This window comes from Myotis lucifugus, unplaced genomic scaffold (assembly GCF_000147115.1).
Source record: "Myotis lucifugus unplaced genomic scaffold, Myoluc2.0 scaffold_229, whole genome shotgun sequence".
Classification (NCBI taxonomy): Eukaryota; Metazoa; Chordata; class Mammalia; order Chiroptera; family Vespertilionidae; genus Myotis; species Myotis lucifugus.
The window spans coordinates 1,088,132-1,115,256 of NW_005871277.1; the positions used below are offsets into that span (position 1 = coordinate 1,088,132).

General features: G+C 53.8%; 1 protein-coding gene across 4 annotated transcripts in view; it reads right to left on the reverse strand.

The window, feature by feature from the left end:
* The window catches only part of ACACB (acetyl-CoA carboxylase beta), a 49,645-nt gene that overhangs the window by 6,610 nt on the left and 15,910 nt on the right, over positions 1-27,125 (reverse strand). For 2 of the 4 annotated variants that reach the window (XM_023762046.1, XM_023762048.1), the window contains exons 16-42: positions 26,283-26,417; positions 24,633-24,779; positions 23,698-23,886; positions 22,814-22,914; positions 21,580-21,668; positions 21,376-21,500; positions 20,384-20,497; positions 20,090-20,203; positions 19,248-19,337; positions 18,143-18,261; positions 17,600-17,737; positions 16,515-16,614; positions 16,328-16,435; positions 14,675-14,731; positions 14,401-14,442; positions 13,272-13,487; positions 11,789-11,944; positions 10,568-10,771; positions 9,637-9,792; positions 8,305-8,427; positions 7,931-8,200; positions 6,678-6,775; positions 5,411-5,531; positions 4,503-4,613; positions 3,262-3,405; positions 2,606-2,726; positions 972-1,068 (exon numbers count right to left, since the gene is read on the reverse strand). In XM_023762046.1, the coding sequence (XP_023617814.1) occupies positions 972-1,068; positions 2,606-2,726; positions 3,262-3,405; positions 4,503-4,613; positions 5,411-5,531; positions 6,678-6,775; positions 7,931-8,200; positions 8,305-8,427; positions 9,637-9,792; positions 10,568-10,771; positions 11,789-11,944; positions 13,272-13,487; positions 14,401-14,442; positions 14,675-14,731; positions 16,328-16,435; positions 16,515-16,614; positions 17,600-17,737; positions 18,143-18,261; positions 19,248-19,337; positions 20,090-20,203; positions 20,384-20,497; positions 21,376-21,500; positions 21,580-21,668; positions 22,814-22,914; positions 23,698-23,886; positions 24,633-24,779; positions 26,283-26,417 (3,485 nt within the window). Of the gene's footprint in view, positions 1-970; positions 1,095-2,605; positions 2,727-3,261; positions 3,406-4,502; positions 4,614-5,410; positions 5,532-6,677; positions 6,776-7,930; positions 8,201-8,304; positions 8,428-9,636; positions 9,793-10,567; positions 10,772-11,788; positions 11,945-13,271; positions 13,488-14,400; positions 14,443-14,674; positions 14,732-16,327; positions 16,436-16,514; positions 16,615-17,599; positions 17,738-18,142; positions 18,262-19,247; positions 19,338-20,089; positions 20,204-20,383; positions 20,498-21,375; positions 21,501-21,579; positions 21,669-22,813; positions 22,915-23,697; positions 23,887-24,632; positions 24,780-26,282; positions 26,418-27,125 lie in introns of those variants that run through there. The other 2 variants (XM_023762049.1, XM_023762047.1) reach the window with 2 other exon arrangements.

The window sequence follows — 27,125 nt, forward strand, 5'->3', positions numbered from 1 at the left end:
TCTTTCCTGTCACCCAACAACCCCGTGAGGCAGGCGAGGGGAGAGCGAGCTTCCGATAAAGGAAGGGCCTCCTGAGATTGCCTCCCAGGTCCTAAAAAATGTTTTTAAAGTGAAACCCTCATGGAGAAGCGACTGGTGCCCATACCAGGCTTCATAGGTTACTACTGACTGCAGGGAGCTGAGTAATAACAATGATCATGACCAACAGCAGCCGCTCCCACTTATGGAGCATTTATGATGCTGGTTAAGTGCTTAACATATGTGATTACTTCTCATCGTCATCACAGTCTCCTGGAGGTAGAATTCTCACCCCCATTTTACAGATGAGGATGTGAGAGCCCAGAGAGGGTAAGTGACGGAGTGGGGGCTGCACCGCAGGGCCGAGTCCCCAGCCTGGACGCGAAGCAGCTCCATCGTGCCAGACGTCCGCGTGGTGGACTCTGAGGATGCCGCTTAGGGCTCCATAAAGGGCGGAACTCTCCCTCAGGCCCCTGGCGTCACCTAAGGAGATGACGGTTCCACCGCTGGGGAGTGAGCTGCTCAGCTCTGAGAGCATTCAAGCAGCTAAGCCTTTCACAAGCCGTGCTAGACAACAGGATTCCTGCCCGTGGCCCTCCCGAAATGGAATCCCATTGTGAGTGTCTGTGTGCTTTTCTAGCGAGACTCCCAGGGCCACCTCTGAGTCCCATAGGGGTCTGTGGCCCCCGGGGCTGGAGCGCCCTGTCCCAGGGGTGGACCAGGGGCAAGGATCCCAGCCCCCAGCCAGAAGGCGCCCGAGGTGCCTCCCAAGGCCACAGCAAACCGAGACTTTATGAAGCTCGTCGTCCAGAAAACCACCCACCAAATTAAGTCTTTCCTTTGGGAAATCCTGGGGCCAAGAAGGAAGTGTCGCTGGGACCACCTGTCCTGGCACCTGGGAGTCCCCATGCCTGGCGAGGCCAGGGGTGCAGCCTGCCCGTCCTCAGGGTTACCTTGCTCGTCCCGTCACCACGGTCTGGGCCCAGGGCGCCAGGATTTCCTTGAAGCTGCCCTGGTCGAAGAATCCGCTCTGCCAGGACCCCTTCAGAGCTGTGGGCAGAAGGCAGAAGCCCGGGCTGAGGGGCCGGGTGGGAGAGGACCCCCAGGGTCTGCCGGAGAGGGCAGACTGTTCTGGGGTTTCTCTAAGGAGGAGCCTGATCTTGACCCCACGGCCCAAATGCCTTTTCCTCGGAACACGACACAGATCCCAACCCCTTGCAAAGAAATAAACACATAAATAATACACATTTTAAAAATTAAAAACAAAAAAACAGAACAGGCCTGCAAAATTGATACCAAGTCAGGGATTCAGTTCATAGAATATCCGACCACATCAATCCCCATCAAGGCCAAGCACAGAGAGGCCCTCATCACATCTCTGCTGCTTCTTCCCAAGAGGCAAACAGCTGATGGGCACCTTCAGGGGGTGGGTTTCAGAAAGGGACCAGCTGCCCCGAAAAACTCATCCGTGACCCCTGACCTGCTGGCTGTAGCTTAATAACACTGAACCTCCCATTTAACAGAGAGTAACGTGTTCAGTTTCAGAGAGATAGATAGATAAATAGATAAATAGAGTGAGGGAGAGAGAGGGACTTGAGGGGGGGGGGGGGGGAGAGAGAGAGAGAGGTGTGACAAGTCGGCTGCGCTCCTGGAGGGAAGTGGTGATGTGAGCCACCCCTCGGTGCGCATGACTGCAGGTTGGATAAGAACAACCAGGCAGCGGGAGGGTCTCAGGTTGCAGGTGTGGGAACAAGGCGGCCCCACTTCAAGGTCAGCCTGAGGCCTGGCCGGATGGAGAAAACCATCACTAAGAAGTTTGACATTTTTAAATCAAGATAAAGCCAGCCTCCTCCATGCGCACAGATGAGAAGGACCAACAGAAACGGAAGAGGGGGAGCAGGCACGGGGCTTCTTGCTGGCAGAGCCCGGCGCCTCCCGACAGGCCCCCCTGCACCGCGCAGGGACGAGCGGCCGAATGCTGAAGGTGCAGCCTGCGAAACCCGAGACTCGGGGCGATGGTAACAGGGTAGCTCGGCTTTCCTGTCCTGTTCTGGGTGCTCAGAGTGTAATCATATACCTCCAGGGGACAGACCTGCTGCTTTTGGAGAGGGAGAGGATGTGTGTGTGCAAGTGCATGTGTTAACATGCGTGCACATGAGTATCTGCATGTGTGTGTGCATGTATGCAGAAGAGATGAAGTTGCCTGTCCTGGGTAAACTCACAGACAGCTCCGTTGTGAAGGTTTAACCAAATAGAGAGAGAGAAAGAAGGAGGGAAGAGGGGAGGGAAAGGAGAGAGGAGCCAGGACTCTGCACCTGTACAACCACAGGGCAGGTGGGGAAGGTCACGACCTCCTTGCCCTGCATCTCATCTCCATCCTCAGCTCCAGAAACCGGAGGCTGGTTCCATCCTCCTCGGTCAGTCGCTCAGCAAAGGCACAGAGTAACACCTCAATTCCTCCGCGCTCTCCGAGGGGGACCTCAGGCGCACCCCCTAAACACCGATGCTCCTCGCCCAGGGCTCCTGCGTCTCAGGCCCAGGAAGGAGACCCGAGACCCAGGTCTCAGGCAAATGCCTGGGGACTTACTTGGGTGAGACCTTCCTGCTAGCATCCACCGGGGGTCGTAGGGGGCTCTCGATGGGGAAAATTCAATCTCTCTGTCAATGGGGTCGGTGGGTGTGATGATGGGGACCGGGCTGTGATTATCCTGGAAAAGAAAGCTGGGTCTCCGACTCTGCTCCGGGTTCGTCAGCAACGCCTGCGACCTGCCCCTTGCGCTTCCCTCCTCTGACTGTGACTATGGCTGGTTGCCCAGCAGAAGCCGAACCCAAACAAGCTCATCTCTACGATTCTGAGTAGCATTTGCTGAGGGCCCACCAAGGGCTGGGCTCCAAACGTCATTTCACTTCATCATCAGGGTAATACTCTGGGGGTAGGGGCTATTGCTGTGCCCATTTCACAGAGGAGGAAACTGAGGCTCAGTTGTCCCCAGTCTGATTGCTACTGAGGGGGAAAGCCAGGAATCAAATCTAGCCCATCCCCTCCTAAAGGATCAACCGATAGCATCATTGGCCACTTATTTTTCTTTTTAAGGCCAAGAGCAACTAGTGCAGGGTTGGGTGCCTGGGAGGGACCCCGCCACACCTGCAGGGCTCCCTGCTCCCCGTGCTCCCACACCACACAGCCAATGAACGTCATGACAGCGTCTCCAGGCGCTAAGCTGCAGGAGGGGGATGCCGCACCTTTGGCATGTAGGACAGCCACTCCAGGATGGTATAAACGCCCTCGAAGTCGTCGGGCACGGTGATGTGGGAGACGCCATTGTTATGCATGATCTGCACACCGCCCAGCTGGTTGTTGGACGTGTAGACCTCTCTGCCCAGGACCTGCTTAGACACGGCGGGTTAGCAAGGTCCTGCCCGGCCCGGGGACCATCTCCCTCGGTGGTCCTCACCCCTGGCTGCACGTTGGAATCACTGGGAGCTTTTACACACCCGGATGCCCGGGCTGCACCCGGTCCGATTGTATTAGAATCTGTGGTGTGTTTTTTAACTTCTAGATAATTCTAACATGCAGCCCAATTTGAGAAGCAGTGTGACCTTTGATGACCTTGATTACGATGACTTATGATGACTTTGGTCATCTCAAAAGCAAAACCTGCCCGACTGGCATGGCTCAGGGGTTGAGCATCGACCTATGAACCAGGAGGTCGCAGTTCCATTCCTGGTCAGGGCACATGCCCAGATGCAGACTCGATCCCCAGCACGGGGCATGCAGGAGGCAGCCAATCAATGATTCTCTCTCATCATCGATGTTTCTCTCTCTCTCTCCCTCTCCCTTCCTCTCTGAAATCAATAAAAATAAAAAATAAGTAAAAAAGCAAAGGCCTCCCTCATGTTTCTGACTCAGTGGGTCTGGGACGGGGCCTGAGGATCTGCATCTCTAACCCGTCCCCAGGGGGCGCTGATGCTGCTGGCTCGGCCGCACTTGGAGACCCTCAGTGGGATTTGAGAACATTCTATCAGGGAAGCTTTACAGCAACGCGGCAATGTTGCCATGGCGTGAACAAAGCAGAAACCACACTGCACACCCACTGAGATTCGGCACAGGGAGGGAGGAGATGAGAGGGAAACACACCAGAATTATAGCAGGAGCACAGTTACATGTGGGGGTCTTTTTCCAATTTTCTGCGAGGTACAATGCTATCTTATGAATTTTAATAATTTTTGAAATTAACTAATTTTTGAAATTTAAATGTCAGGAACATAGAGCCAAATCCTTTTCGGTTTTTGGGTTTTGTTTTTTTTTTTTGGCGGGGGTGGGGTGGGGGGATTCCTAAGAGGCCCAGATATTTGCAAACTGGGAAAACAGCTCTTACATCCGTGGGAACGATACCGGTTTCACACTGAGAAGACACCACCAGGGGAGGAGGGGACGAGGGGAGGAGGGGACGGGAAACGACCCCCAGCCCCTTCGCGCTCACCTTGTTGAGGGCGCTGGCTCCGGTCAGGATGATGTGGGAGTTTTCCACCTGGATCACCCGCTGGCCCAGCCTCACCAGGTAGGCCCCGATGCCCAGGGCGCGGCAGGTCACCTGTGGAGACAGGACCCCTTCTGAGTGCCCGAGGCTGCCCCGCCCCCAGCACGGTACCCGATGGACACAGATGGCGACCGGAGTCAGGGCCGAACAGCAGAGGCGAAGCCTGACCTTGAGGCTCCCTTGACCTTGGCTTCCCACCCAGCAGTAACCCCGTCAACCAAGAGGGGTGCTTTAGACAGGCAGCAGGCACGGAATGTTCTGGTTCCCCCTCCCAAGGCACACGGGGAGCCCTTCTGAGCTGGGTCATCCATGAGCTCTCACAGCCGCTCCCACGACCCAAAGGACGGCTGAGGGTGCGTGTGAAACGGGACATCCGAGCGAGGGCTGTGCCGCGTGGGAGTCTGTGCCCAGGTCAGTGCCCCGGCTCTGACAACATACTATCACGTGTGAAAGATTCCGTCGCGGGGGAGGCTGGGGGAGAAGTGCCCGGGACCTCTCTATACTAACTTGTAACTGCTGGGGAGTCCAAAACTATTTCTAAATAAATGAATATGAACACACACGCACACACAGTTGACCTTTGAACAACACAGGAGTTAGGAGAGCTAACCCCCCCCCCCAATAAAATCAGTGAATAACTTCCGATTCCCCCAAAACAACTACTAAGAACCTACTATTGTGTTATATGTATTGGGGGCTGTATGGCTACAATAAAGTAAGCGAGAGTACCTTGGCCAGTGTGGTTCAGTGGACCGCCCCCTCGTTATCAACTCTTTCCTTTTGTGACTATTTTAAACTTCCTAAAAGAAAAGGTTGAGACATAACAGACAATGAAGCCAGAGGAGACTCACCAAGCTGATGGTGACGATCTCGTCATAAGCCAGGGAGCACTCCCCTGCGATCATGCCTGAGCCCCTCAGGTTCTCCACGCCCAGGCCGTCGTCCTTCCCAATGATGTCCGTGATGACGTACCTGCAAGAACCAAACACGAGTTAAAACGCAAGATGGGGTCCAGAGAAACCCCAGGCTGGCCCTTCTCCCAAGGGCCTGAGGCGGGAGGGGCAAGCCGGGGATAAAGCAGCCAGAGGCGAAATGGAAGTCGAGGTCTGGGACCTCCGTGATTGGCCCTAAAGTTTCCAGGAGACCGTGCGGAGGCTGTCTTAGTGAAATGTCATCCCCACCGTGCCTTCTTCCTGAAGCAATTGAGAACACCATTTGGTCTAGAGCCGTGGTCGGCAAACGGAGGCTCGCGAGCCACATGCGGCTCTTTGACCCCTTGAGTGTGGCTCTTCCACAAAATACCACGTGCGGCGCGCACGTACAGTGCGATTGAAACTACGTGCCCATGCGCAGAAGTCGGTATTTTGTGGAAGAGCACACTCAAGGGGCCAAAGAGCCACCATGTGCTTGAGAGCCGTGGTTTGCCGACCACTGGTCTAGAGAGATGGGGAAGCCACTTAGCTCACAATCAATCAATCAAGACTGGCCACCCAAGTGTGAGAGACACTGTACTTCCTAACCTGTTCGAGATCCACAAGGCATTGAGCACCTTAAAGGTTTTGGGGAGGCCCTTAGGAAAGGTGCTTGTTAGATCTCATGGAACCCAGTGTTTCCCAAACCTACTTGATGATGGAAATTTCTCCTCCTCCCCACATATCACCAACTAACACTGCAGAAAACTCAGCCTGGGAAATTCTGATTCAGTCACTCTCACTAAAACAGCAACAACACACCCACTACTTTCTCTGGAAGAGACAGCCAGTAGTTGTGATGTTGGGGGGGGGAGGGGGGGGGAGCGGAGCCGACCCCTGCCCTGCCCACACCTTCCCAGCTTGCCAAACCACTGCTGCATCTGTTGGCTAATTTGATCCTATAATGGGAGCCTGCAGCTCTGGGGACTTCATGGGAAATTGATCTGACCCCCCCTGTGTAATGTGCTATCTTTGTGAGAGGCACGGCTTATTGGGGATGACAGGGAGGGGTTCACCTTAGAGAACACCCCAGGTATTTAAGTCAAAGCTCAAGGGTCCCACTATACAAAGAGAGGCAAAGAGATTCCCCAGGAATAGCTGAAATCAACCCCAGGCCAAAGGAGGGAGCCACCTGCCTGTCACTTACCTGGATTCTCCTTCCTCCTCGATGTGTTTGCAGTGGACCGAGTTCAGGGCGCTGATCCTGGTGTACTCTTGGGGGGTCAGGTACAGGTACTTAAATCCCTTAAAAACAACAAAAAACATACTCCAGTGAAGCTATGAATCCATTTTCCTGCTCTTGGCAGCCACTGTTTTTAAAAACATATCAACACTGCAGAATGGATGTTAATAACGTGTTAACGTGTTAACGATATGTTAACATGTCTGACTTAATACCATGCACATAAGAGCTATAAACGCAAGATCTGCGTTGTGCTAATGCTTTCCACCCAGCCTCACAGCATCGCCTCCAGCCTCCCTGCTCTGATTCTGTTTCCCAGTTACCTTCTCACTATCGCTCCCCTAGGGAGATTTTTCAGACTGTTTTCCTTATTCCCAGCCTCCCCCCGCCCGCATGTTATTGTAGTACTCTGTGTGTGTTGTTTTTCACATTGAAAATCATTTCCTCTTTTGTGTGTGTGTGGCCGGGGGCATGACTGCCCCCTTCGAAATGCAGGCTGTGGTTGCAAAGAGGGACTCTGTCCCCTGCATTTTCACGTCATAAAACGCGTGCTCTCGCTCATGTGGCCTTCCAGTGTAGCGGGTGTCTCCACGTCTCCCCACGATTTTTAACAAATCTCCGAGGCCAGGAACGATGTATTTTTTCACCTTTGCATTCTCAGTGTTTGCTGCATTCAGGAGAGACAGTATATATTCTATATCTGTATATACATCTGCATTAGCTCAGGGTTCATAAACCTTTTTCATTACTGTCCCCTAAGGAGCCTTTTTAGGCATGTTTTCCTAACGGCCATCCCCTCCCATGAAATTTAAAATATATATATGTATATATATTTTGTTATTATTGTTGATTTCAGAGAGGAAGGGAGAGGGAGAGAGAGAGAGAGAAACATCAATGATGAGAAAGACTCATTGATCAGCTGCCTCCTGCACACCCCACACTGGGGATCAAGCCCGCAATCCGGGCATGTGCCCTGACCCGAATAGAACCCTGACCTCCTGGTTCATAGGTTGACGCTCAACCCCTGAGCCACGCCCAGCCGGGCTCCCATGAAATTTTAATACCGATACACCATATGCCTGTTTATGTAGGATATCTGTGCTCTATGTGGAAAAGGAGTAATAAGACTTGTTTCACCCCCTGTGGGCACTGCCGCCCCCACTGGAGATACAGTGCCAGCCGAGCGGAGCGACACTGCCACACCGCTCCTGACGTACCTTGTGGGGGTCTTCGGGGTCCACCCACGCCACCTTGAACACGTGCTTGATCTCCTCGGCGAGGCCGATGCGGGCCCCGCTGTTGGCGGCGAGGTAGATCTGGGGGATGCCCTCGGCCCGGGCCAGCTCGGACGCGCGCAGGTACAGGAGGTCCTCCCCGACGCCGAAGGACCCGATGCGGAAGGTGATGTCGTTGCTGATGAGGATCACGTCCCGCCCTTCCGGATACTCCCGCGTCTTCAGGTTCATCTTGAAGGCCACCATGCCCACCTGGTGACGACACAAAGGCACGAGGGAAGCGGGTTTGTGTCTTCGGGGGGACACTCTCGGAATGGGCGGTTCCGGCCAGGCGCTGGGCTCCGCTGAGACCTGACCTCGTTTCCTCCGGGAAGTCGGTTCATCTCCACCAGCTGGCCCTGCGGGTCCAGCACCAGCTCCGTGTATGTCAGCAGGTCTTTGGGGTACTTGTCTGGGGAGGCCCACAGTTTAAAGAGAGCCTGGGGAGAGGGGAGGAAAAAGAAAAGCCTGAATCACCAGTAGGGAGGCTCATTTACTAGTTCTTTCTCTTTCTAAATCATGAGCTACTTTTTCCTTTCCTATTTAAAAAAAAAATTTTTTTTGATTTCAGAGATGAAGGGAGAGGGAGAGAGAAACATCAATGATGAGAATCATTGCTGGACTGCCTCCTGCACGCCCCCTACTGGGGATCGAGCCCACAACCCGGGCATGTGCCCTGATTGGGAATCGAACCGTGACCTCCTAGTTCATAGGTTGATGCTCAACCACTGAGCCACACTGGCCAGGCAATCATGAGCTACTTTTAACATGCAGAACAATAAATCTCATGGTTTTATCAAATCATAATTTTCTGTAGTTGCTTAAGATTTGTTTAAAAAAATAAGATGTGGTTGGAGCCCTTATTGTACCCCTCCTCACCCATCCCTGACTCTCCTCCCCACACCTACCCACAGGGAATCATTACCCTGAATTTAGTGTCTACCAGTCCTCTGCATGCTTGCATGTTTTTTTGTTTTTGTTTTTAATATATTTTATTGATCCTTCACAGAGAGGAAGGGAGAGGGATAGAGAGCCAGAAACATCGATGGGAGATAAACAACGATCAGCTGCCTCCTGCACACCTCCTACTGGGGATGTGCCCACAACCAAGACACATGCCCTTGACCAGAATTGAACCTGGGACCCTTCAGTCTGCAGGCCGATGCTCTATCCACTGAGCCAAACCGGTCAGGGCATGCTTGCATGTTTTTATTTCATCATGTATGCATACATTTAAACATGTAGTAGTCTTTTGCATGACTTAAACTTTAAATAAGTCGTATCGCACTACACACATCCTTCTGCAACTTGCTTCTAAAGATTTTTTTCAATAAATACTATAAATGCATTTTCTCATCATTAGGATTTCCTCAATAACATTTTCTTTTCTCCGGCTTACTTTATTGTAAGAATACAGCATGTAATACATGTAACATACAAAATAGGTGTTAATCAGCTATGTTACCCAGTAAGGCTTCTGGTCAACAGATTAGCAGCTACGTTTTGGGGGAATCAAAAACTATATGAAGATTTTCGACTGCACCGGGGGTCGGCACCCCTAACCTCCACATTGCTCAAGGGTCACATGTAACTTCTTTTTCTTCCTAAGGAGACCCGGGCCCGTGCTGCGTCTCAGCCGCGGGACTTGCCTGCCTGAACATTTCCGGGAAGTCGTACACGTAGGTGGTCCCCAGGGACTGGGCCTGGAACCGCTTGGCCTGAAGCAGGTCCTTGGTGACGTAGGGAGTGTTGATCAGCATCCCGTGCTGGGCTCCTTGTTTGTTGCCAAAGGAGTGAAACATGATCTGGACCAGAAAGAAACACAGAGCGTGAGGGAGACACGTCTCAATGAAATCGCAGCGCAGGGAGCAAACCTTGTCACCTTATGGGACAAAGCGAGTGCCTGGCATTGCTAATCTCTCTTCTGCCTCTGTGGGCAGCCAGCACAAGGAGGGACAGTGGCAGATGTGGACACAGCTCCCAGAATATATCTATGATAGTTCCACACGCACACGCACACGCACACGCACACGCGCACGCACAGCCAAACAAGAGGGCCTCAAAGTGGATGAAACCCGAAGTAAGTCCGAATTTGGGTTAACAGCACTGAGCCCAGGGCAGTTTCCTAGTTTGACAAGGTTGGGAAATTGGGTGAAAGTACATGGAACTTTCCGTGCTACTTATTTCTCTGTATTATTTTTGCAACCTCTGGAGAGGAATTATTTCAAAACGAAAAGATAGTTGCTATCCTAAAAATGGGATATTTGACTCACTTCACAAAAGTCTGTCCTAAAACATGGCTGTGGGAAATACCTATGTCCCTAAGGGAACCGATGCGGGAGGCTGCAGTATAACCACCCAGGGCACCCCACATCCGATCCCCGACGTGGTCCCAGAACGGATTAAACACGAAATCCCTGTCCTTCCCAGGGGAGTGAACAACGGGGATTCAGCAAAGCTCGCAGGGGCTGCGGGATCCCGCGTGGCCAGGCAAGGCAGCCACCGAGTGCGTTTCCCTCCACGTCCCACTCGGGGGCGCAGCCTGCCTCTGCCCTGACCTGGGGACCCGCCCCGCCTTACGTTTCCGGATCTGGGGTCGGTGACTTCCTTGTAGAGGCTGATGTCCAGGTAGTAGCCTGACTCGTTGGTGATGAACAGGCGGATGGGGATGGCGCTGCCGGCGGCCGTCTCGCGGATGTTGATCTTGACCTCGGCCTGGAGCACGCGCAGCTTCCACAGCCGGCTGCCGTAGCGCATGACCATGGAGCGCACGGCCTCCTCGATCTGCCCGGGTCACAGCAAGGCCCGTGTCAGAGCCGGGGCCGCACACACTCCCAGCAGCTCTAGCACTGACAGCCATGCAGTGAGGATACGCCGAGTGCACAATGCCGGGCACAGTGTGCATCCAACAACTGCTGGCTACTAATGACCAAAGGCACCTGGCCGAGCACTCAGAGCTCATTCTCCCCTTTCGTTTTGTGACTCGGAAGAGGCATCATTTTTTTTTTTAATCCTCACCTAAGGATATTTTCCATTGATTATTAGAGAGTAGAGGAGAGTGTGAAAGACATACACACATCGATTGGTTGCCTCCTGCACCAACTCCGACCAGGCTGGGGAGAAGCCTACAACCGAGGTATGTACCCCTGACCAGAATCGAACTTGGGACCCTTTGGTCCACAGGCCGACGCTCTATCCACTGGGCCACACTGGCTAGGGCGGTGCCGGCATTTTTATCCCCCGTTTAGATGAGGATACGGAGGCTGGTGACCAACAGCTCGTGCTCCTTTGGGACACCACCTGTATCCCATCATGCATCTCCAGCCCACACATCTTCTCTGCTGGGAAGTGGGGGGACGGGTGGGGCGGGGCACCAGCATGGGCCCTCTGTACCCCACAGATGCCAGGATGAGGCACCAGGACCTCTTTCATCCCACAATCAACACCCTAAACCCTGCCTGCTCATGAAGAAAGAGCCAGTGGGGTCCCCAGCAGAGCCTGGACCCGGGGACAGGACACCCTTTTGTTTTGCAAGACGTTTGGGGCATCCGTGTGGTCCTCAAAGTGAGGCACGTTCACGGAGGGTGAACGTGGGACAGGGACAGTCCCAGGCTGGTGGCTCTAGAATTACACGGTGCAGGGTTTGTCTTCCACCTGCAGGACGGAGGCCTCGGCACGCATATGCGTGTCCTGTAACTTGGGTCTCGAGCGCCAGGAGGCGGTACCCAGGGCAGCTTGGCACAAAGAGCCATTGGTCCCCAGGAACTGAGCCCAGAGCGGGCGAGGGCCCCGGAGAGAGACCTTGTAGGGGTCCATGATGACGGTGGGCACGAAGTTGAGGAAGATGTGGTTGCAGTCGGTGCGCACGCTGGTGTTGTTGAAGGCCACCTCCAGCTCGTCCATGGCCTCCAGGAGCAGCCGCTCGCCCTCATTCTGCAGGTACTCGAAGGAGGCCTCCTGCCAGGGAGGGGGCAGCCGCTGAGGCAAAGCCTCGGAGAGGAATCGCCCTTCTCCCAAAGGTGTGCCCGGCGAGCACAGCAGAGCCCCCTCCGAAGGCCAAGGGCTGACAAAGGCTGTGCGCGTTCACCGTCTGTGTCCGGACGCTCGGACAGCTGGGGCCTGGCTGGCCCTGAGGGACTGCGCCTTCCAGAGTCAGCCGAGTCCTCGATAGGAAACAACTCCCCCATGAGCACACCTTCCAAATCCAGCGCCTCCAGAGCCCTCACCCCAACCACCTCCTCCGTGGGGCTCTCACACTCCAGGACGCTCCCCCCTGCCCAGGTCACGCCGGCTCAGGTACCGACACCTACAGACAGCCCTGTGCTCACAGCCCGCTGAAACTCCCCAAACTGGCCAATCCCAGGCCTGCTTACCTGCCTCACCCACTCCTTCCTGCAAAAACCACAACAAAGGCTCTTGCCCATAACAAGCCCCCCTCCCCCCCCCCACCCCGCTCCCACCTCCTGACAGCCTTGGTGCATCTCCATGTGGCCGTCCACGGCCTGGCGAGCCCCCCTCTTGGGCACTGTGAGTAACACTCTTTCCAATGGCAACTGTCCCCTGATCTGCTGGCCTCACTGCACCTCAGCAACAATAAAACCGATGAAAACATCTACTTGACCGAGGCAGCAAATCAGAGATTAGCTCAACATCCATCAATGGGGGATCAGTAAAAAAAGTTACACACACGGGTACATCCACGCAAGGCACCCGCATGGAGTGGGTCATCCTCATTAACGTGGAAGGAGGTCTGTAAGTCCCTGACCAGTAAAAAAGCAACACTCTTCAAGTGGCCTGTCCGCCTGAGCTGCCGGGAAAGGACACCCACAGTGTTAGGTATGGACGTATGTCTAGAGAGGGTCACCAACAAGGCCGGCCCGAGTGGCAGGATTCTGGGCCCTTTTTTTTTATTTTTAAAAGCAGTTTTGAAAATTGTTTGAAATTTTCACAACATAATCATGGGTAACTTTTCTAAATGGGAAAAAAAAAAAAAGACCACATACTCAGCCAGCAAGTATCACTTAACAAACACCTGTCTTCTTTCTATGCCCACAATTCTCTTCTCGTGCAGAGACCACGTGACCGAAGAAATAAATCCACAGGCCACCAGTGTCCACCTGCCGCCGCCTGGCTGGGGTGTCCCAGGGGCCGGGCTGTGTGTGCCCAGGGCACCCTGCGATCCCCCATGCGGCCCAGGGCCCGGCACAGAGCAGGACAGCAGAGGGAGGGCCAGCGCCTGAGTGACAAGCTCAGGGGAAGAAAGAAACACCCCGAGACACGTTACCTTTGTAATCAGGTCCGAGTGCCTGATGATGGCTCGGATGAAGAACCTGTAGTCGGTCACCTCCCCACCCTCCTTGACCTTGGCAGCGCCCAGGTAAAGGTGCATCTTGTGGTTGGCGCAGGGCACGGCCGTCACGTCGAAATTGCGCATCCGGCTGAGCTCCAGCTGGAAGGCCAGGGCGGGCTCCAGGTGACGGTAAATGCGATCTTCTGCAAACTGCAGGCCGACGGAGAGAGGACGGACAGACAGACAGACAGACACCCAGTTGGACGCTGGACCGGGACCCTGCTTGGTCCACACCCTGTCCTGCAGACCGCTGGTGTCTGCGTGTTTAGCCCTCGAAATGTACGGTCATTGTGTCATAATTGTGAGCAACCCCCTGGGCTCAAGCGGGCTGGGACTTTGCAGAGATCCAGACGACATGCCAGGCTGGCGTGCGGGCAGGAGGCTCCCGGGTGCGCCCAGCTGGTTCCCAGCACCTGCCCGCACAGCCAGGCAGATCCCCCTCTGGCATAGGACAGGGTATTTCTCAAAAAATCACTGACCCTTGGTTTCCTTATGGAAATTCGTCCTCAAAAGAAAGCAACGGATAATGCTTGAGACTAGAGCCTGGCCAGCGTGACTCAGTGGTTGAGTGTCGGCCTGCGGACCGAGGGGTCTCGGGTTCGATTCTGGTCAAGGGCATGTGCCTCGGGAAAAGGCTCCTCCCCGGCCTGGGCCTTGGTTGGGGCTGGTACGGGAGGCAACCAATTGATGTTTCTCTCACATCGATGTTTCTCTCTGTCTTTCCCGCTCTCTTTCACTCTCTCTAAAAATCAAGGATTAAAAAAAGAGAGAGAGAGAGAAAAAATAGGTTGGGAGGACCATCTTTCTGAGTCCACCAGCAAGTCCAGAAATCGTCCCCATGACAGAGGGACACCTGCAGTGAAGACTGAAGGGCGGGAGGCACGAAGTCTGAGCTCCACATGGAAATTCGGGGTTCTCCTTGGAAATACCCCAGAGGAAGCGGGGAGTCTGCATGGAAGTTGCCACGTTCTAGAGCACGGGGATATCTTAAGGACTGGGGCGGTCTTCCTGAAAATCAAAGATGCTGGGGAGGAGAGAACAGTATCACTGCTTTTGGTCATACCTCATCTCTTGCTCTGAAGGTGAAAAACTTGGGAAATTCTTTCTGCAAAAGAGAAATCCACACAGAAGACCATTAAATCCAGCAGGACGCGTGTCAACACGCGTGTGTTGTTCTTAACGATGACCCCATCTGCTTCTAGGATGAATCGTTTGGAAAGCCGTCCTCCCTAGCGCTCCATCTCTTCCACCCCAAACTGCAGCGTAAACGTCAAGTGAACGGCTCTGGGTCTTGGAGAAGGGAGGAGACGCCAACGGGGCGCCGAGCGCCGACTGACCTCCTGGGCGATCAGGAACGTGATTCTTCGGAGCCCGTAATCGACAAGGATGTTTTTCTGCATTGAAAACCAAACACACAATGGAATGGTATCAGCCACAAAATGGGATCAAGTCCTGATACGTGTTACCACGCGGATTGGCCTTGAAAGCATTATGCTGAGGAAGATGCCAGTCACAAAAGACCTCAGACTGTCGGATGCCATTTATATGAAATGTCCAGAACAGGCAAACCCGTAGTCGGACAGTAGATGAGCGGTTGCCTGGGACAGAGGAGGAGGGCACCGGGTTGGAGAAAAATGGGGAGTGACTGCGAAAGGGTAGAGGGTTTTTTTGGGGGGCGAGGGGGTGAAAATATATTATAATAATGTTTACACAACTCTATGAATATACCAGGAAGCATTGGTACACTTTAAATGGGAGAATAGTGTGCTATGTGAATTATATTCAATGTTATATTAAAATATACAGACTTTTTAACATGTCATGAAATCTTTCATGACGTTGGCAGGTCGCCAGTTTGATTCCTGGTCAGGGCACATGCCCAGGTAGTGGGTTCCTTCCCTGGTTGGGGTGCATGCAGGAAACAACCAATCGATGTTTCTCTCTCTCTTCCCCTCTCAAAAATCAATAAAAACATATTTTTTAAAAAACCTACTGATAATGTTCTGTTGAAAAGAAGAAACAGGCCGGGGGAAATATGACAATACTTTACAGTGGCTGCCTCTGGACGGTGAGGCCGTGGGCTTTGTTTTAAAACCTACTTTTCTGATTTGTCTGCACCTTAAACATGTTCTATAATGAACACCACCAGCTGTTGATTGACCAAGCAAAGGCTAGGTACATCACTGACATTCACAGCATTATCCATGACTCAGCACCAGGCCAGGTCCTCTGGGGGACCTCAAGTCCAGGCCATCAGGATAATATGGGGAACACAACACACACAATCACCACCGAGCCAGGAGGGTCAAGAACTAACAGCCAGACAGTGTGGCTGGCAGATGTGATTATATATGAGCTAAGAATCTTAGCATCCCAGATGGGGAAACTACGGATCAGAGAGGTACAGTAACCTGCCTGAGGCCACCCAGCACCTTCCTGCTGTTTCTCCGACCTACACCTGCCAAGCTGCTCCACATGTGTTTGCAGCTGAGGCCCTTGAGCATACTAAACAGGTGTCCCTCTTGCCAGGGTGAGACTGGCAATGGCCACCGCGTTTATAAAAGCAACCTGAGGTTACCTGCGTACACGGATGTCAAGGCCAGTCACCATTTCAAAACGGTGACTTTTCTGGGCTATCCCAACACACATTCCACCAAACCCAGAACTATATACTGAATGTTTCTGTGCTGAGTGGTGTATAAACCCTGTCATTTCATCATTGCACAGCCTAAGTGTACAGACTCTGTCATTTCATCATTGCAACCCTGGGAGAGAGAAATGCCACCCCCGTGTTATGGGGAAGAAGCCAAGGCTCTGCCTCGTTTGGCCACCGCTGCCCACGGTCACGGCCAAGGGGAGTAGCAGAGCTCGGGTGAGAAGTCAGCTCTGTGGCTCTGAAACACTCAGCAGGTCCCAGGCGCACGGGACACCTCCCCAAGACAGCCCGTCCTCCTCCCCCGGGACCCAGAACCAGAGGCACACGCGGGCACCTTGGACTGCACGAAGGTCCGCAAGATCGGCACCAGCTCCTCATCCTCCAGGTGCTCGGCGCACTGGATGGCCACGTTCAGGATGTGGATGGGCTCTTCGCGTAAGTTCTAGGAGGGAACAAGGCAACGGTGTAAAGGACCCGGCCCTGCCCGCCCCTCCCCCGCCTGCTCCTGCTCAGGCACTTACCTTGCAGTCCTCCTCACAGTACACGGAGGTTTGGGCCTTGCTGAAGAGGGGGGTGTCCCGGGGCACGTTGGCGAAGCAGGAGATGACATCATCGAAGTTCCTGGGGACGCGGGACAGAGAGGGAGGGCTGAGGGCTTGCTCCGCCTCGGCCATGGGTCAGGCCTGAGTCCTCCCTTCTCCCAGCCACCACTCTGCGAGCTCATTCTGTTCCTGACCAGGACCAAGGGATCAGGGCCCGGGTCTTTCCCAAGAGGGAAGAATGAGCCCATGTGATCTGAGATCACGAATAAAAGAAAGGCTGTCTGAACTCTGGGGCGTCAGCTGGGCCCCCCTTTTACCAGCTAGGAGGCCCTCATGATTCACCCCACGTCTCTGAGTCAACTGAGGACAACAGAAGTAATCACTACAGCTCCTAGCACTGTAGTGAAGACCCAACATAACCCAAGCACAATGCGCAACATGCAGGAAAGGGTTAAAAGAAAGGCACTAATTATAGTAGGACTGATCACTGACATTTACTATGCTATTTACATGTCAATGATACTTTAAATCAGGGGTCCTCACATGCAAATACAAATATTGTATTTGTTCCCGTTTTGTTTTTTTTACTTCAAAATAAGATATGTGCAGTGTGCATAGGAATTTGTTCATAGTTTTTTTAAAAACTATAATCCAGCCCTCCAACGGTCTGAGGGACAGTGAACTGGCCCCCTGTTTAAAAAGTTTGAGGACCCCTGCTTTAAATACAATATTAAAATGTACTATTTCACTTGATTTTTCTGGTGACCCTATGAAGTAGTTCCTTTGCTTCTTCCCATTATACAGATGAGAAAACTAAGGCACAAAAAAGGTCAAGCAGTTAGCTTCCAGTCTCACAGTCAGGAAGCGCAGAGCCAGAACTCGCACGCAGGCGGGCTGACACGAAAACCCCCACTCTTGGCTACAATATTGTTAAACTGAGATTATTCATTTGTGGTGCGGTATGTCTGGGCCGCCCCCACCCCATGTGTCACATGAACAGAGGGGAGGCAGAGGCAGCTCACTCGGCCCCTCTCCTCGGGGTGCTGGGGAGGCACTCTGGGTACCTGGTGAACTCCTCGAATCTCCTGAAGGCGACCATGGCGCCCATCCGCTGGCACAGGGGGGAGAAGCCGCTGTCCATGTAGAGCTCGGTGCTGTGTCTCAGCAGGTCGGGATTGGTGATGCTCACGGGCACGGCTATCCTGCAGGGGGACGGCCGGTGGGGGGTGAGGCCGCTGCTGCGGATCTGGCCCCACGAGCTGCTCCTGCCCTGGAAACCGGTGAGCCAGCATCGGAGCTCTCCCCAAAGGGGGCATCCAATTGGAGGTGGAGGGGACTGAGGTCAGCGCCAGGGCTGAGGACTAAGAGCTCAACAAGTGAGTGAATAAATGAATGAATGAATGAATGAATGAATGAATGAATGAAGCACGCATAGGAGTGTAGTCCCAACAGGGTCCCCGGGTAAATCCAAAGTAGTGAACTCAGCCAAACGGAATAAACACTCTCAGCGCCAGTTTCTATGGGAGTGTCCTGGGCCTGGAAGCCTGGGGAGGGGCAGGCTCAGTTCTAGAGACACCCCAGGCCTCTGCTCCCCTAACACTGCGTACCGGTTGGGGTGGGAGGAGGGCAGCATGAACTGGAATTCCACCACGCAGGTGCCGTCCGGGAGCTGCCGGTGCTGCAGGCTATTTAACTCGTAGGCGATGTAGCCCCTCCGCACATACACCTAAAGGGACAGGAGCACAGAGGACATTCTCTCAGGGGAGTGCCTTCGAAACCTGAGAAAATTCAGGCTGGAGAAATGACCTCTAAATTATCTCTGAGCCATCGTTCAGAGCAACTTCATTCACATTTCAGAATGTTACTTTCTCTGCAAAGGGCTGGATAGTAAATATTTTAGGCTGCAGGGGATACATCATCTGTATCACAACTACTTAATTCCATGCTGTCACAGACAATATGCAAATGAATGGACATGGTTGTTCCAATAAAACTTTATTTATAAAAACAAGCAGGGGGCCGAATGTGGCCCACAGGCTACAGTTGACCAACTCCTGCTCTAGATTAGTCCTGTCCAATAGAAATGGAATACAAGCCACGTATGCAATTTTAAACCACTTTAAATAAAGGTATCAGGTAAATAAAATTTTAATAATAACTTTATTTTATCCCTAACACCTAAAGTATCACCATTTCAACAGGTAATCAATATGAAAAATTATTGGTTGCATCTGGAGTTTGGATTTGGGGAAATTTCCCACTATGCCTGATACAAATGGTTTATGGAGCCTAAAGTGTGCAAACTGTATGACTTATGTTCAACATGTGCTTTCTTTCTGGGAGTTTAGAATGCTGGTGTGTGCTAGCCAGACGGTGCCCCCAGTAAAAGCCTGGATGCCGAGTTTAACTGTGCCCTGCGAGGAGGCGGCAGGAATGGCACACGAGATAGCAGGGGTTGCCAGCAAGGACTCTGGACAAGGGCAGACTTAGTGTGAACCCTCGTTCTGCCACTTCCTTGCTGTGTGACTTCGAGCAAGTTGCTTCACCTCTCTGAGCCTCAGTTTTCTCCTCTGTAAAATGGGAATAGTAATGGTACTGCCTTATCGGTAGAATAAGATCATGCCTGCAAGGTGTGTGGCCCGGAGTCAGGTGTGTGGATGCTAGAACTGGCCCGTGCGGTACTGTGCGGTCCTAGGGGCCTCTCCCACTTACCTCCAAGGACGCCATGCAAACCACCTTGTTGACGTGATAGAAGAAAGTGGGCAGGACGTCAAATATGGTCGTCTCCGAGAGTATTAATTTCTACAGGAAATGAGAAGGGAAAAGAGAGAAAAGTAAACCTGAATAAATTTTTTTTAATATATACTTTTTTATTGATTTCAGAGAAGAAGGGAGAGAAGAGAGAGATAGAAACATCAATGATGAGAGAGAATCATTGATCAGCTGCCTACTGCACGCCTCCAAGCAGGGATCGAGCTCACAACCCAGGTATGTGCCCTTGACCGGAATTGAACCCAGGACCCTTCAGTCTGCAGGCCAACGCTCTATCCACTGAGCCAAACCGGCCAGGGCAATAAATTTTAACCAACATTCGGATGAGTGGGAGAGGTGGGAGCAAGGGGGAGAAGCCGGTAATGTTATCGCCAAGCACTGCCAGTACCCCAGGCCCATAAGACTGAAGGGGGGGAAGTTTTGACCTGCCTGCACGGGGCTCCCAGATGCAGAGAGCACCCCTAGAAGCTTTTAGATGGGCAGAGTAGGGGGCAGGGGAGCCCCGGGAAGATGAAGCAGAGATTCAGCCATGTGAGGCTGGCAGCTTCCCAAGCTCCATCGCCTCCTTCCCGGGCGAGCCCTGCTGCCTGACCTTCCCCCTCCTCCCTCCCCTCCGCCCCCCCCCCCACAAGCCCCCTTGGGCAGCCCCGGCCTCACTGGACTAAGCCGCTGGCATCTGTGACTGTGCCTTGCACCGAGGGCCAGGGAGCCCGCCTCCCCCCAGGCCCCACCTGGGCCACAGCCTTGCCCTGTGGAAGGTGGAGGGATGGAGACAGCCTCACCTTGAGGTTTTCCGGGCAGAACTGGTGGCCGTACCTGTCGATGGCCGACAGGAAAATGGACTCCACCTGGTTGTGTCTCAGCTCGTAGGAGGGGAGGTGGGAGGCGATCAGGACCTGTGGGGAGGGGAGGAAGGGGCCGGGGTGAGCCACCTCACAAGGGAGAAGCCAGGGGCCGGGCCCATTGGGCTGGATGGGGGTGGCAGCAAGGGGCTGTGCACGGTGGGGACGGAGCATGGCGGGAGGACGGCACCCCGCGTCCCCGCGCACAGTGGGGACCGTGTCCCACAGCCCCACCTGTCTGGCTCTGAGAGCCACTTTGCAGTGCTCGGTCTTGCTCAGCTGCGTGAGCTCACTGAGGATGGCGGTCAGCTCCTCCGACAGGGAAGGGTCTGGGCCACAGAGTTCATCCTTTGGGGGAGGAAACAGAATCGAAGCGGCTTTTGTCCGGCAGAAGGAAACATGCCGGCACCATCCTCAGCCAGGGTGTGGCTGCCCCGGCAAACCAGACAGCTGCCCGGCCTCTGCAGACACCTGGCACAGCCGGAGGCACATCCCCTCCCCTTTCCACCATCACCCTATCCATTCATTCATCCACCCAAACACACCCTAACCCCCCGGTAAGAAAAAAATACATCTGAGTCTGTGCCTGCATCACTACCAAAGGCCAACAGTGATGGGGTGCTTCCTACGGCCAGGCAAGCAGCTAGGCCCGTGGTTGGCAAACTGCGGCTCGCGAGCCACATGCGGCTCTTTGGCCCCTTGAGTGTGGCTCTTCCGAAGCCTTAGGAGTACCCTAATTAAGTTACTAACAATGTACCTACCTATATAGTTTAAGTTTAAAAAATTTGGCTCTCAAAAGAAATTTCAATCGTTGTACTGCTGATATTTGGCTCTGTTGACTAATGAGTTTGCCGACCACTGAGCTAGGCCCTCGACATTCATCTCCCCAAATTCTCCCAACCCTTTGAGGAGCTGCCATCATGATCCCCAGTTTACAGATGAGGAAACTGAGGTCAGAGAAGCAATATGCCTCACCCCCATCATGCCAGGAGTGCCTGGCACACAGCAGGTGTTGGTTATGAGCCCCCCCAGGGGCTGACAACGTTTATCGGGACACAGCCACGCACATTCGCTTACAGGGTACAGAGGCAGCTTTGAGCGGTCTGGCCTGAGACCATATGACCTGCAAAATCTAAAATATTTCCTCTCTGGCCCTTCCCGGGAAACGCCCGCGGACCCAGCTGCCCCTGCCCGGGGGGGGGGGGGGGGCGCCCTGCCCCGCTTACAATCAGCATGATCACCAGCTGGTTCTTCTTGGCCACCTGCGCGTGGGAGAAGATGCAGTGCAGCACCTGCGCCATGTCCGGCTTCAGCTGCTCCCGCAGGTTGATCACGCACTTGTCGTAATGGGCTGCAGGGAGAGAGGCCACGGGGTAAGGTCCGGCCCCGCCCGCCCCGGGGCGTGTCACCAGGGCCAGGGTGACTCTTGCCTTGTTGGAAGTGGTGCTCGACTTGTAAGTATCTCTTCAGGAGATCCAACACCACCGCCTTCATGTAGCCGCGGGTCCCGCTGCGGTATCTGGGGAGGAAGGGAAGGCGCCTGAGTGGTCCACTCCACCTCTTGGCGCCTGAACATCCCCAGGCAGGGCTTTTAGGATTTCAAAATAAGGCAAACGAGTCAAGTCTGTGGGGGATGCAGCCCTCTGACCCTTCGGCCTGGGAGGGATGCCAAGTTGGTTCATTTGCATGAGCTGTAGGGCGGAGAGCAGAGCCTTGCCCAAGGTCACACATCACGCCCGAGCCTTCGGATGGCGCCTGCCCCATCCCCAGAGAGAAGGAAACACACTTACAGAGTTGGGATGCTGAAAGGGGTCAGCCTTGCATGCATGGTTGAAAAGAAAAATTTTCAATTAACCATCCACTGTGTAAAGACAGTTTGGAAAAAAGCAAGACTTGAAAGGCATTTACCAAACGGTCTGTCAATTTCGCTTCCCTTTAAAACCCAATTTTAACCTGGACGTTCCCTAGAACATTTCTTCTCGGTCATCTTGAACACAGGGAATGGGGATTCTCGGGAGGTGTGACTCTGAGTTTTAGAGACGCCGAAACCAGCTTAACCCCAGCATCACCCAATAACAACGAAAGAGAAGAAGAACCTATAACGCCCGTTTATTCAAATGCGATTTTAAAAATACAAGGCATGGCCCTGGCTGGGTGGCTCAGCTGGTTGAGCATCGTCCCGTGCTATGAAAGGTCGCTGGTTCGATTCCCAGTCACTGCTAATATTCAGGTTTCGGGTTCAATCTCCCAGTTGGGGCATATATGGGAGACAACCGATCAATGTTTCTATCTCACATCTATGTTTTTCTCTCTCCCCCCTCCCCCTTCCTATCTCTCAAAAAAAATTAATGAAAACATATCCTTGGGTAAGGATAAAAATAATTAATTTAAAAAATGAATCCACTTAGAATGACTTATTGTCCATGAGGTGTTTTTATTCCCATTTTATAAACTGGCAAACTGAGATCCACAGAGGTCAGGTGCCTTGCCTGGGGTTCTGCTGTTAGGAATGGCTATGCCAGGACTGTCGTCGGGGTTTCCCGACCCCATGTGCTATCCCCCAGGTGGAGCCTGCCCCTCCGAGAATCCCACAGCACTACCCTGGTGTAACACAGGGGATGATTCAGAGCGACAAGTGCACCCCACGCAGGGCCCAGGACTCACCTCTGGACCAACTGCACGATGCTCTGTGTGTTCATGAAGAAGACTTCCCGGTCGGCCTTCCGCTGCAGGGTGGCCGCGTGGCAGTCCAGGATGTTGGCTATCTGGACGGGAAAGAGGACAGGTCTGGCCACTCACAACCACACAATCCGGTCGCCAGGCTCCCCTGGAAGACAAGGACCCTCCCCAGGCTCCCCTGGAAGACCCGTCTGAGGCTCATTTGGAAAAAGAAAATTCCAGCCCCAAAGCCCTCTGGCCACCCAGAAACAGCTCTGCCTGTCCTGCTCAGTGTGTTGCTTGAGGAATTCAAGAGCCCAGCATGGCCCATCGGTGTGGCTCAGTGGCGAGGAAATCACGGTTCGATTCCCCTTCGGGGCACATGCCCAGGTTGCAGCTCGATCCCCAGTGGGGGGCGCGCAGGAGGCAGCCGATCGATGATTCTCTCTCATCATTGATGTTTCTATCTCTCGCTCCCTCTCCATTTTTAACAAATACTACATATACTCATAGCTACAAGAGTATCACCTTACAAGGAGGAGAATCTAAGCTACAAACTAGCAAGAAAAACTCACAACGTCCTCTATCACTTCAGGCAGCATCTCTTTGAAAATGCTCACTCTGTACCAACTGCCTACTCCTTTTCTGCATCCGAGTTTTCTGGGGTGAGGCCCAAGAATTGTTTATGTCCCTCTGAGCATCTGCTGCCTCGGGGGGAATGCTGGGATTCAACAGGGAAGGCTCAGCCCCCAACATCTCGGGCCGTGCGTGGGTTTCACGACGCCCGGCTCAATCAGAGGGCAGAAGTCCAGCCCGACTGGGAGCTGAGTTCCCGAGGAGCCACCCGGCCTGGTGCAGGCACCCGGTGGGGCAGGGCGGGGGGCACACACCTGCTGGCTGGGGAACTGGCAGAGCACGGAGGTGATGTTGCTGGCGTACTGGGCCATCACCCTGCGGACCGACTTCTCCACCGGGGCGGGGATGCGGCCTGACACGTTGGTCATGATATCCTGCAGCTCCAGCAGCGGCAGCGACGGGTGTCGCAGCGTCATCATGAGCTTCTGCACCCACTCCTTCAGCTGCAGCGGGACCACAGCATGGGCCGGAGGTCCCGCAGGGGGTGGGCGCCACCACCCACCACGAGGCACCCCACACACTCAACCCCTCCAGGCCCCACGCACTCGAGTGGCGAAGACCTGGACCCAGCAGACTCTGGGATAGTCCAGAGTGGAAGGGTGCCCTGACCACAAGGGGGTGCCCAGCTCTCCCACTAGGAAGGTCCCACGTCCCCTGCAGGCATCCACACAGCCAGCATGGTTTGAGGATAAAACACAAGGCCATGTGCCGGCCGGTGTGGCTCAGAGGTTGAGCGTCGACCTATGAACCAGGAGGTCACAGTTCGATTCCTGGTCAGGGCACATGCCCGGGTTGAAGGCTCCATCCTCAGCGTGGGGCGTGCAGGAGGCAGCCAATTGATGATGTTTCTGTCTCATTGATGTTTCTATCTCTCTATCCCTCTCTCCTCCTCTCTCTCTAAAAATTAATAAAAATACTTTTAAAAAATAAAAGAGTGACCCACATTGACTCCTTTCTTAACTGATTACCTGAACATTCTCAGTGTGGAGCTGAACTAAACCCTGAAACACCAACTGTCACTTTTACGACAGTTTGTACAATCAGACAGAAGTACCCTGACGTGTACAATCAAACCGAGGGCTGAACGGGCATCAGTAGAGCCCTCTGACCTCAGGGAGCCAACCCTTCTAGCTCGTCACACGGACCTACACGTGTGTGGGAGACACACCGCCCTGCACACGAGACCTGCCTTTATGCTAAAGATGGGCTCCGGCAGACAGTAGCCGCTCATGACGTTGGTGAGGTTCTCCAGGACCGTGTGGAAGACCTGGTTCAGCTTCTCCCCCATGATGGGCAGGGTCTGCTGGACGGGGAGCTCCCCTGTGAACGGCTTGGCCTGATGAGACACAACGAGAACCCGAGGTCAAGCACACCGTGGCCTCCCGACCAAGACAAGCCGGGGGCCGAGGCAGACCTGCCAATACGCAAGCCACACGGACAGTGTTCTCAGGATGGGGCCCAGAACAACATACTGGAAAGTGAAACTGGCAAGATGGACTTCATGTGCCCGTTTGTCTATGGATTCATTCTAGAAGGACCCACAGAACGCCTACTATGTGTGAGGCCCTGGACCAGGAAGTTTGGGACATCCGTTCTGCTGGCCCGGAACCCTCAGCTTCTGCCCCCCGTCCCCCAACACCTCCTCTCGTCCTTCTCCACAGTCTGATGTTGGCTTCTCCGTCGGACCTCCCACAGCCAGGGCCAAGGGCAGTCTCCCTGACTGGAGCTGCCGAGCTGAATCACAAGGGCTCATCTCAGAGGCGAGTGTGAGTCTGCAGGGTCTGGTGGCCGGGCCCTGCTCGTGCACCTGGCCCAGGAAATGTTTGCTGAAAGGAGTCACACTGCAGGCACACAGACCTTCCCACTGATCTAAAAAGGCTCACTGTTTCTAGCTTTGGGAAGCCTCAAGAAAGAATAAAAAAAAGAATGGGAAGGAAAACAAAACTAATGGAATAGTCTGGGGGACAGAAACTATCTGATTTTTAAAAATATACTTTTCTGGCCCTGGCCAGTGTTTCTCAATGGTTAGAGCATCGCCCTGCACACCGAAGGGTCATGGGTTCAATTCCCGGTCAAGGGCATGTACCTGGGTTGCAGGTTCGATCCTTAGCCCCAGTCAGGGTGCAGGGGGGAGGCAACCAATGGATGTATCTCTCTCACATTGATGTTTCTCTCTCTCTCTCTCTCTCTCTCTCTCTCCCCCTCCCTCCCTCTTCCATTCCACTCTCTCTAAAAAAAAAAAAAATCAATGAAAAAAAATATCCTCGGGTGAGGATTAACAATAACAAAACATTTCTAGCTATTTTCCTGGGCATATGTACTAATAACCGTAGAGGAAGGAGCAATACTTAGATGAATGATGAACATGGCTTACTTAGAAGGATGTAAACAGTCAGCAAGACCTGTTTTTTCCGGGTACCCACTGTGCCCGGAGCACGTCTGAGTGACAGCTCACGAGAGGGAGGAGGGAGAGCCCTGAAAGCATCTGGGGAGGTCCTCCCAGATGAGGGTGCAGGTCCCAGGCGGGGGGTCTGGTCTATTTAAGCAGTGGGAACGCGAGAGAGAATAAAGCCGAAGAAGGTGGGGACAGCTGATTTGGGGTCTGGTAGGTCCACAGAAGAACTGGAGTTTTCTTCTGAGTGAGACCGAGGCTGCTGAGAGGGGTTTGAGCAAAGGAGGGCACGTGTGCTCCTATCACGCTGGCTCAGGGGGGACACGGGAGGCAGGAGACGAGCCGGGAGCCTCGAGTCTGCTCGGCTCACTGACCAGGCAGGTGGAGGCCGTGAGCCCACCCGAGCCCACGTGAGCCTGCAGGGTGGCTGTGCCGGGCGCTACGTACCGGGTGCACTTTGGAAGGGTCATCGAGCTCCAGCCTGGCCACCACGCAGCCCGCTTCCAGCACGGCCCCCGGGCGCTTGATGTACTTCACCCGGCCACTTTCCTGCACGTTCAGGGTCATGATCATCTTCATCACCTGTTGTGCGGAAAGAAGACCCGAGATGGAGCCCACCAGGGCTGGCCCGTGTGTGTGACGCCCAGAGTCCTTCAGAACTAGTAACTCTGGAGCAGGGCCCGCGGCATTTAAACAGAATGACACCCTGGCAGGGTTCAAGCTGGAAGGACAGAGGGAAGCAGCGGTGCTCTTCACAGATCATCTCCATCTGCAAAGCCGGCCGGGGAGGTATGTTTATGCCCATTTTACAGACGTGAAAACTGATCTTTACTTGGGAAGCACAGACTCTCCCTTAGAACTATCCTTAAATCGTAGTATGTAGGGTGATTAACATACACGTTCCTGCTCCTGTTCTCAAGGCAGCAAGAAACCCTCTGGGGAACACTGTGAAATGAAAAATGTGCTCCCAGTACACAGTGCGGGCTCCCAAGTCCGCCAGGCCTGGGCTGCAGCCCCGGCACCCACGCATCCTGCGACCTCCAGCACGTGCCTCTCCCTCTCTGAGCCTTCCCTCTTGTGAAATGAGGACTCTGATAAGGATTCAGCGAGATGAAGAGCCTGGCCCACGGTCCCTGATTGTCATTGCCATTGTCAGGATATTATTTTCCTTGGCAGTGGAAATGGAGGCTGAGTTTGAATCCTGGCTATGCGTGACCTCAAGTGAGTTTCTTAGCCGCGTGGGCACCGTTTCTTCATGTGTAAAATGGGGGTCAAAGTAGTGCCCGTCTC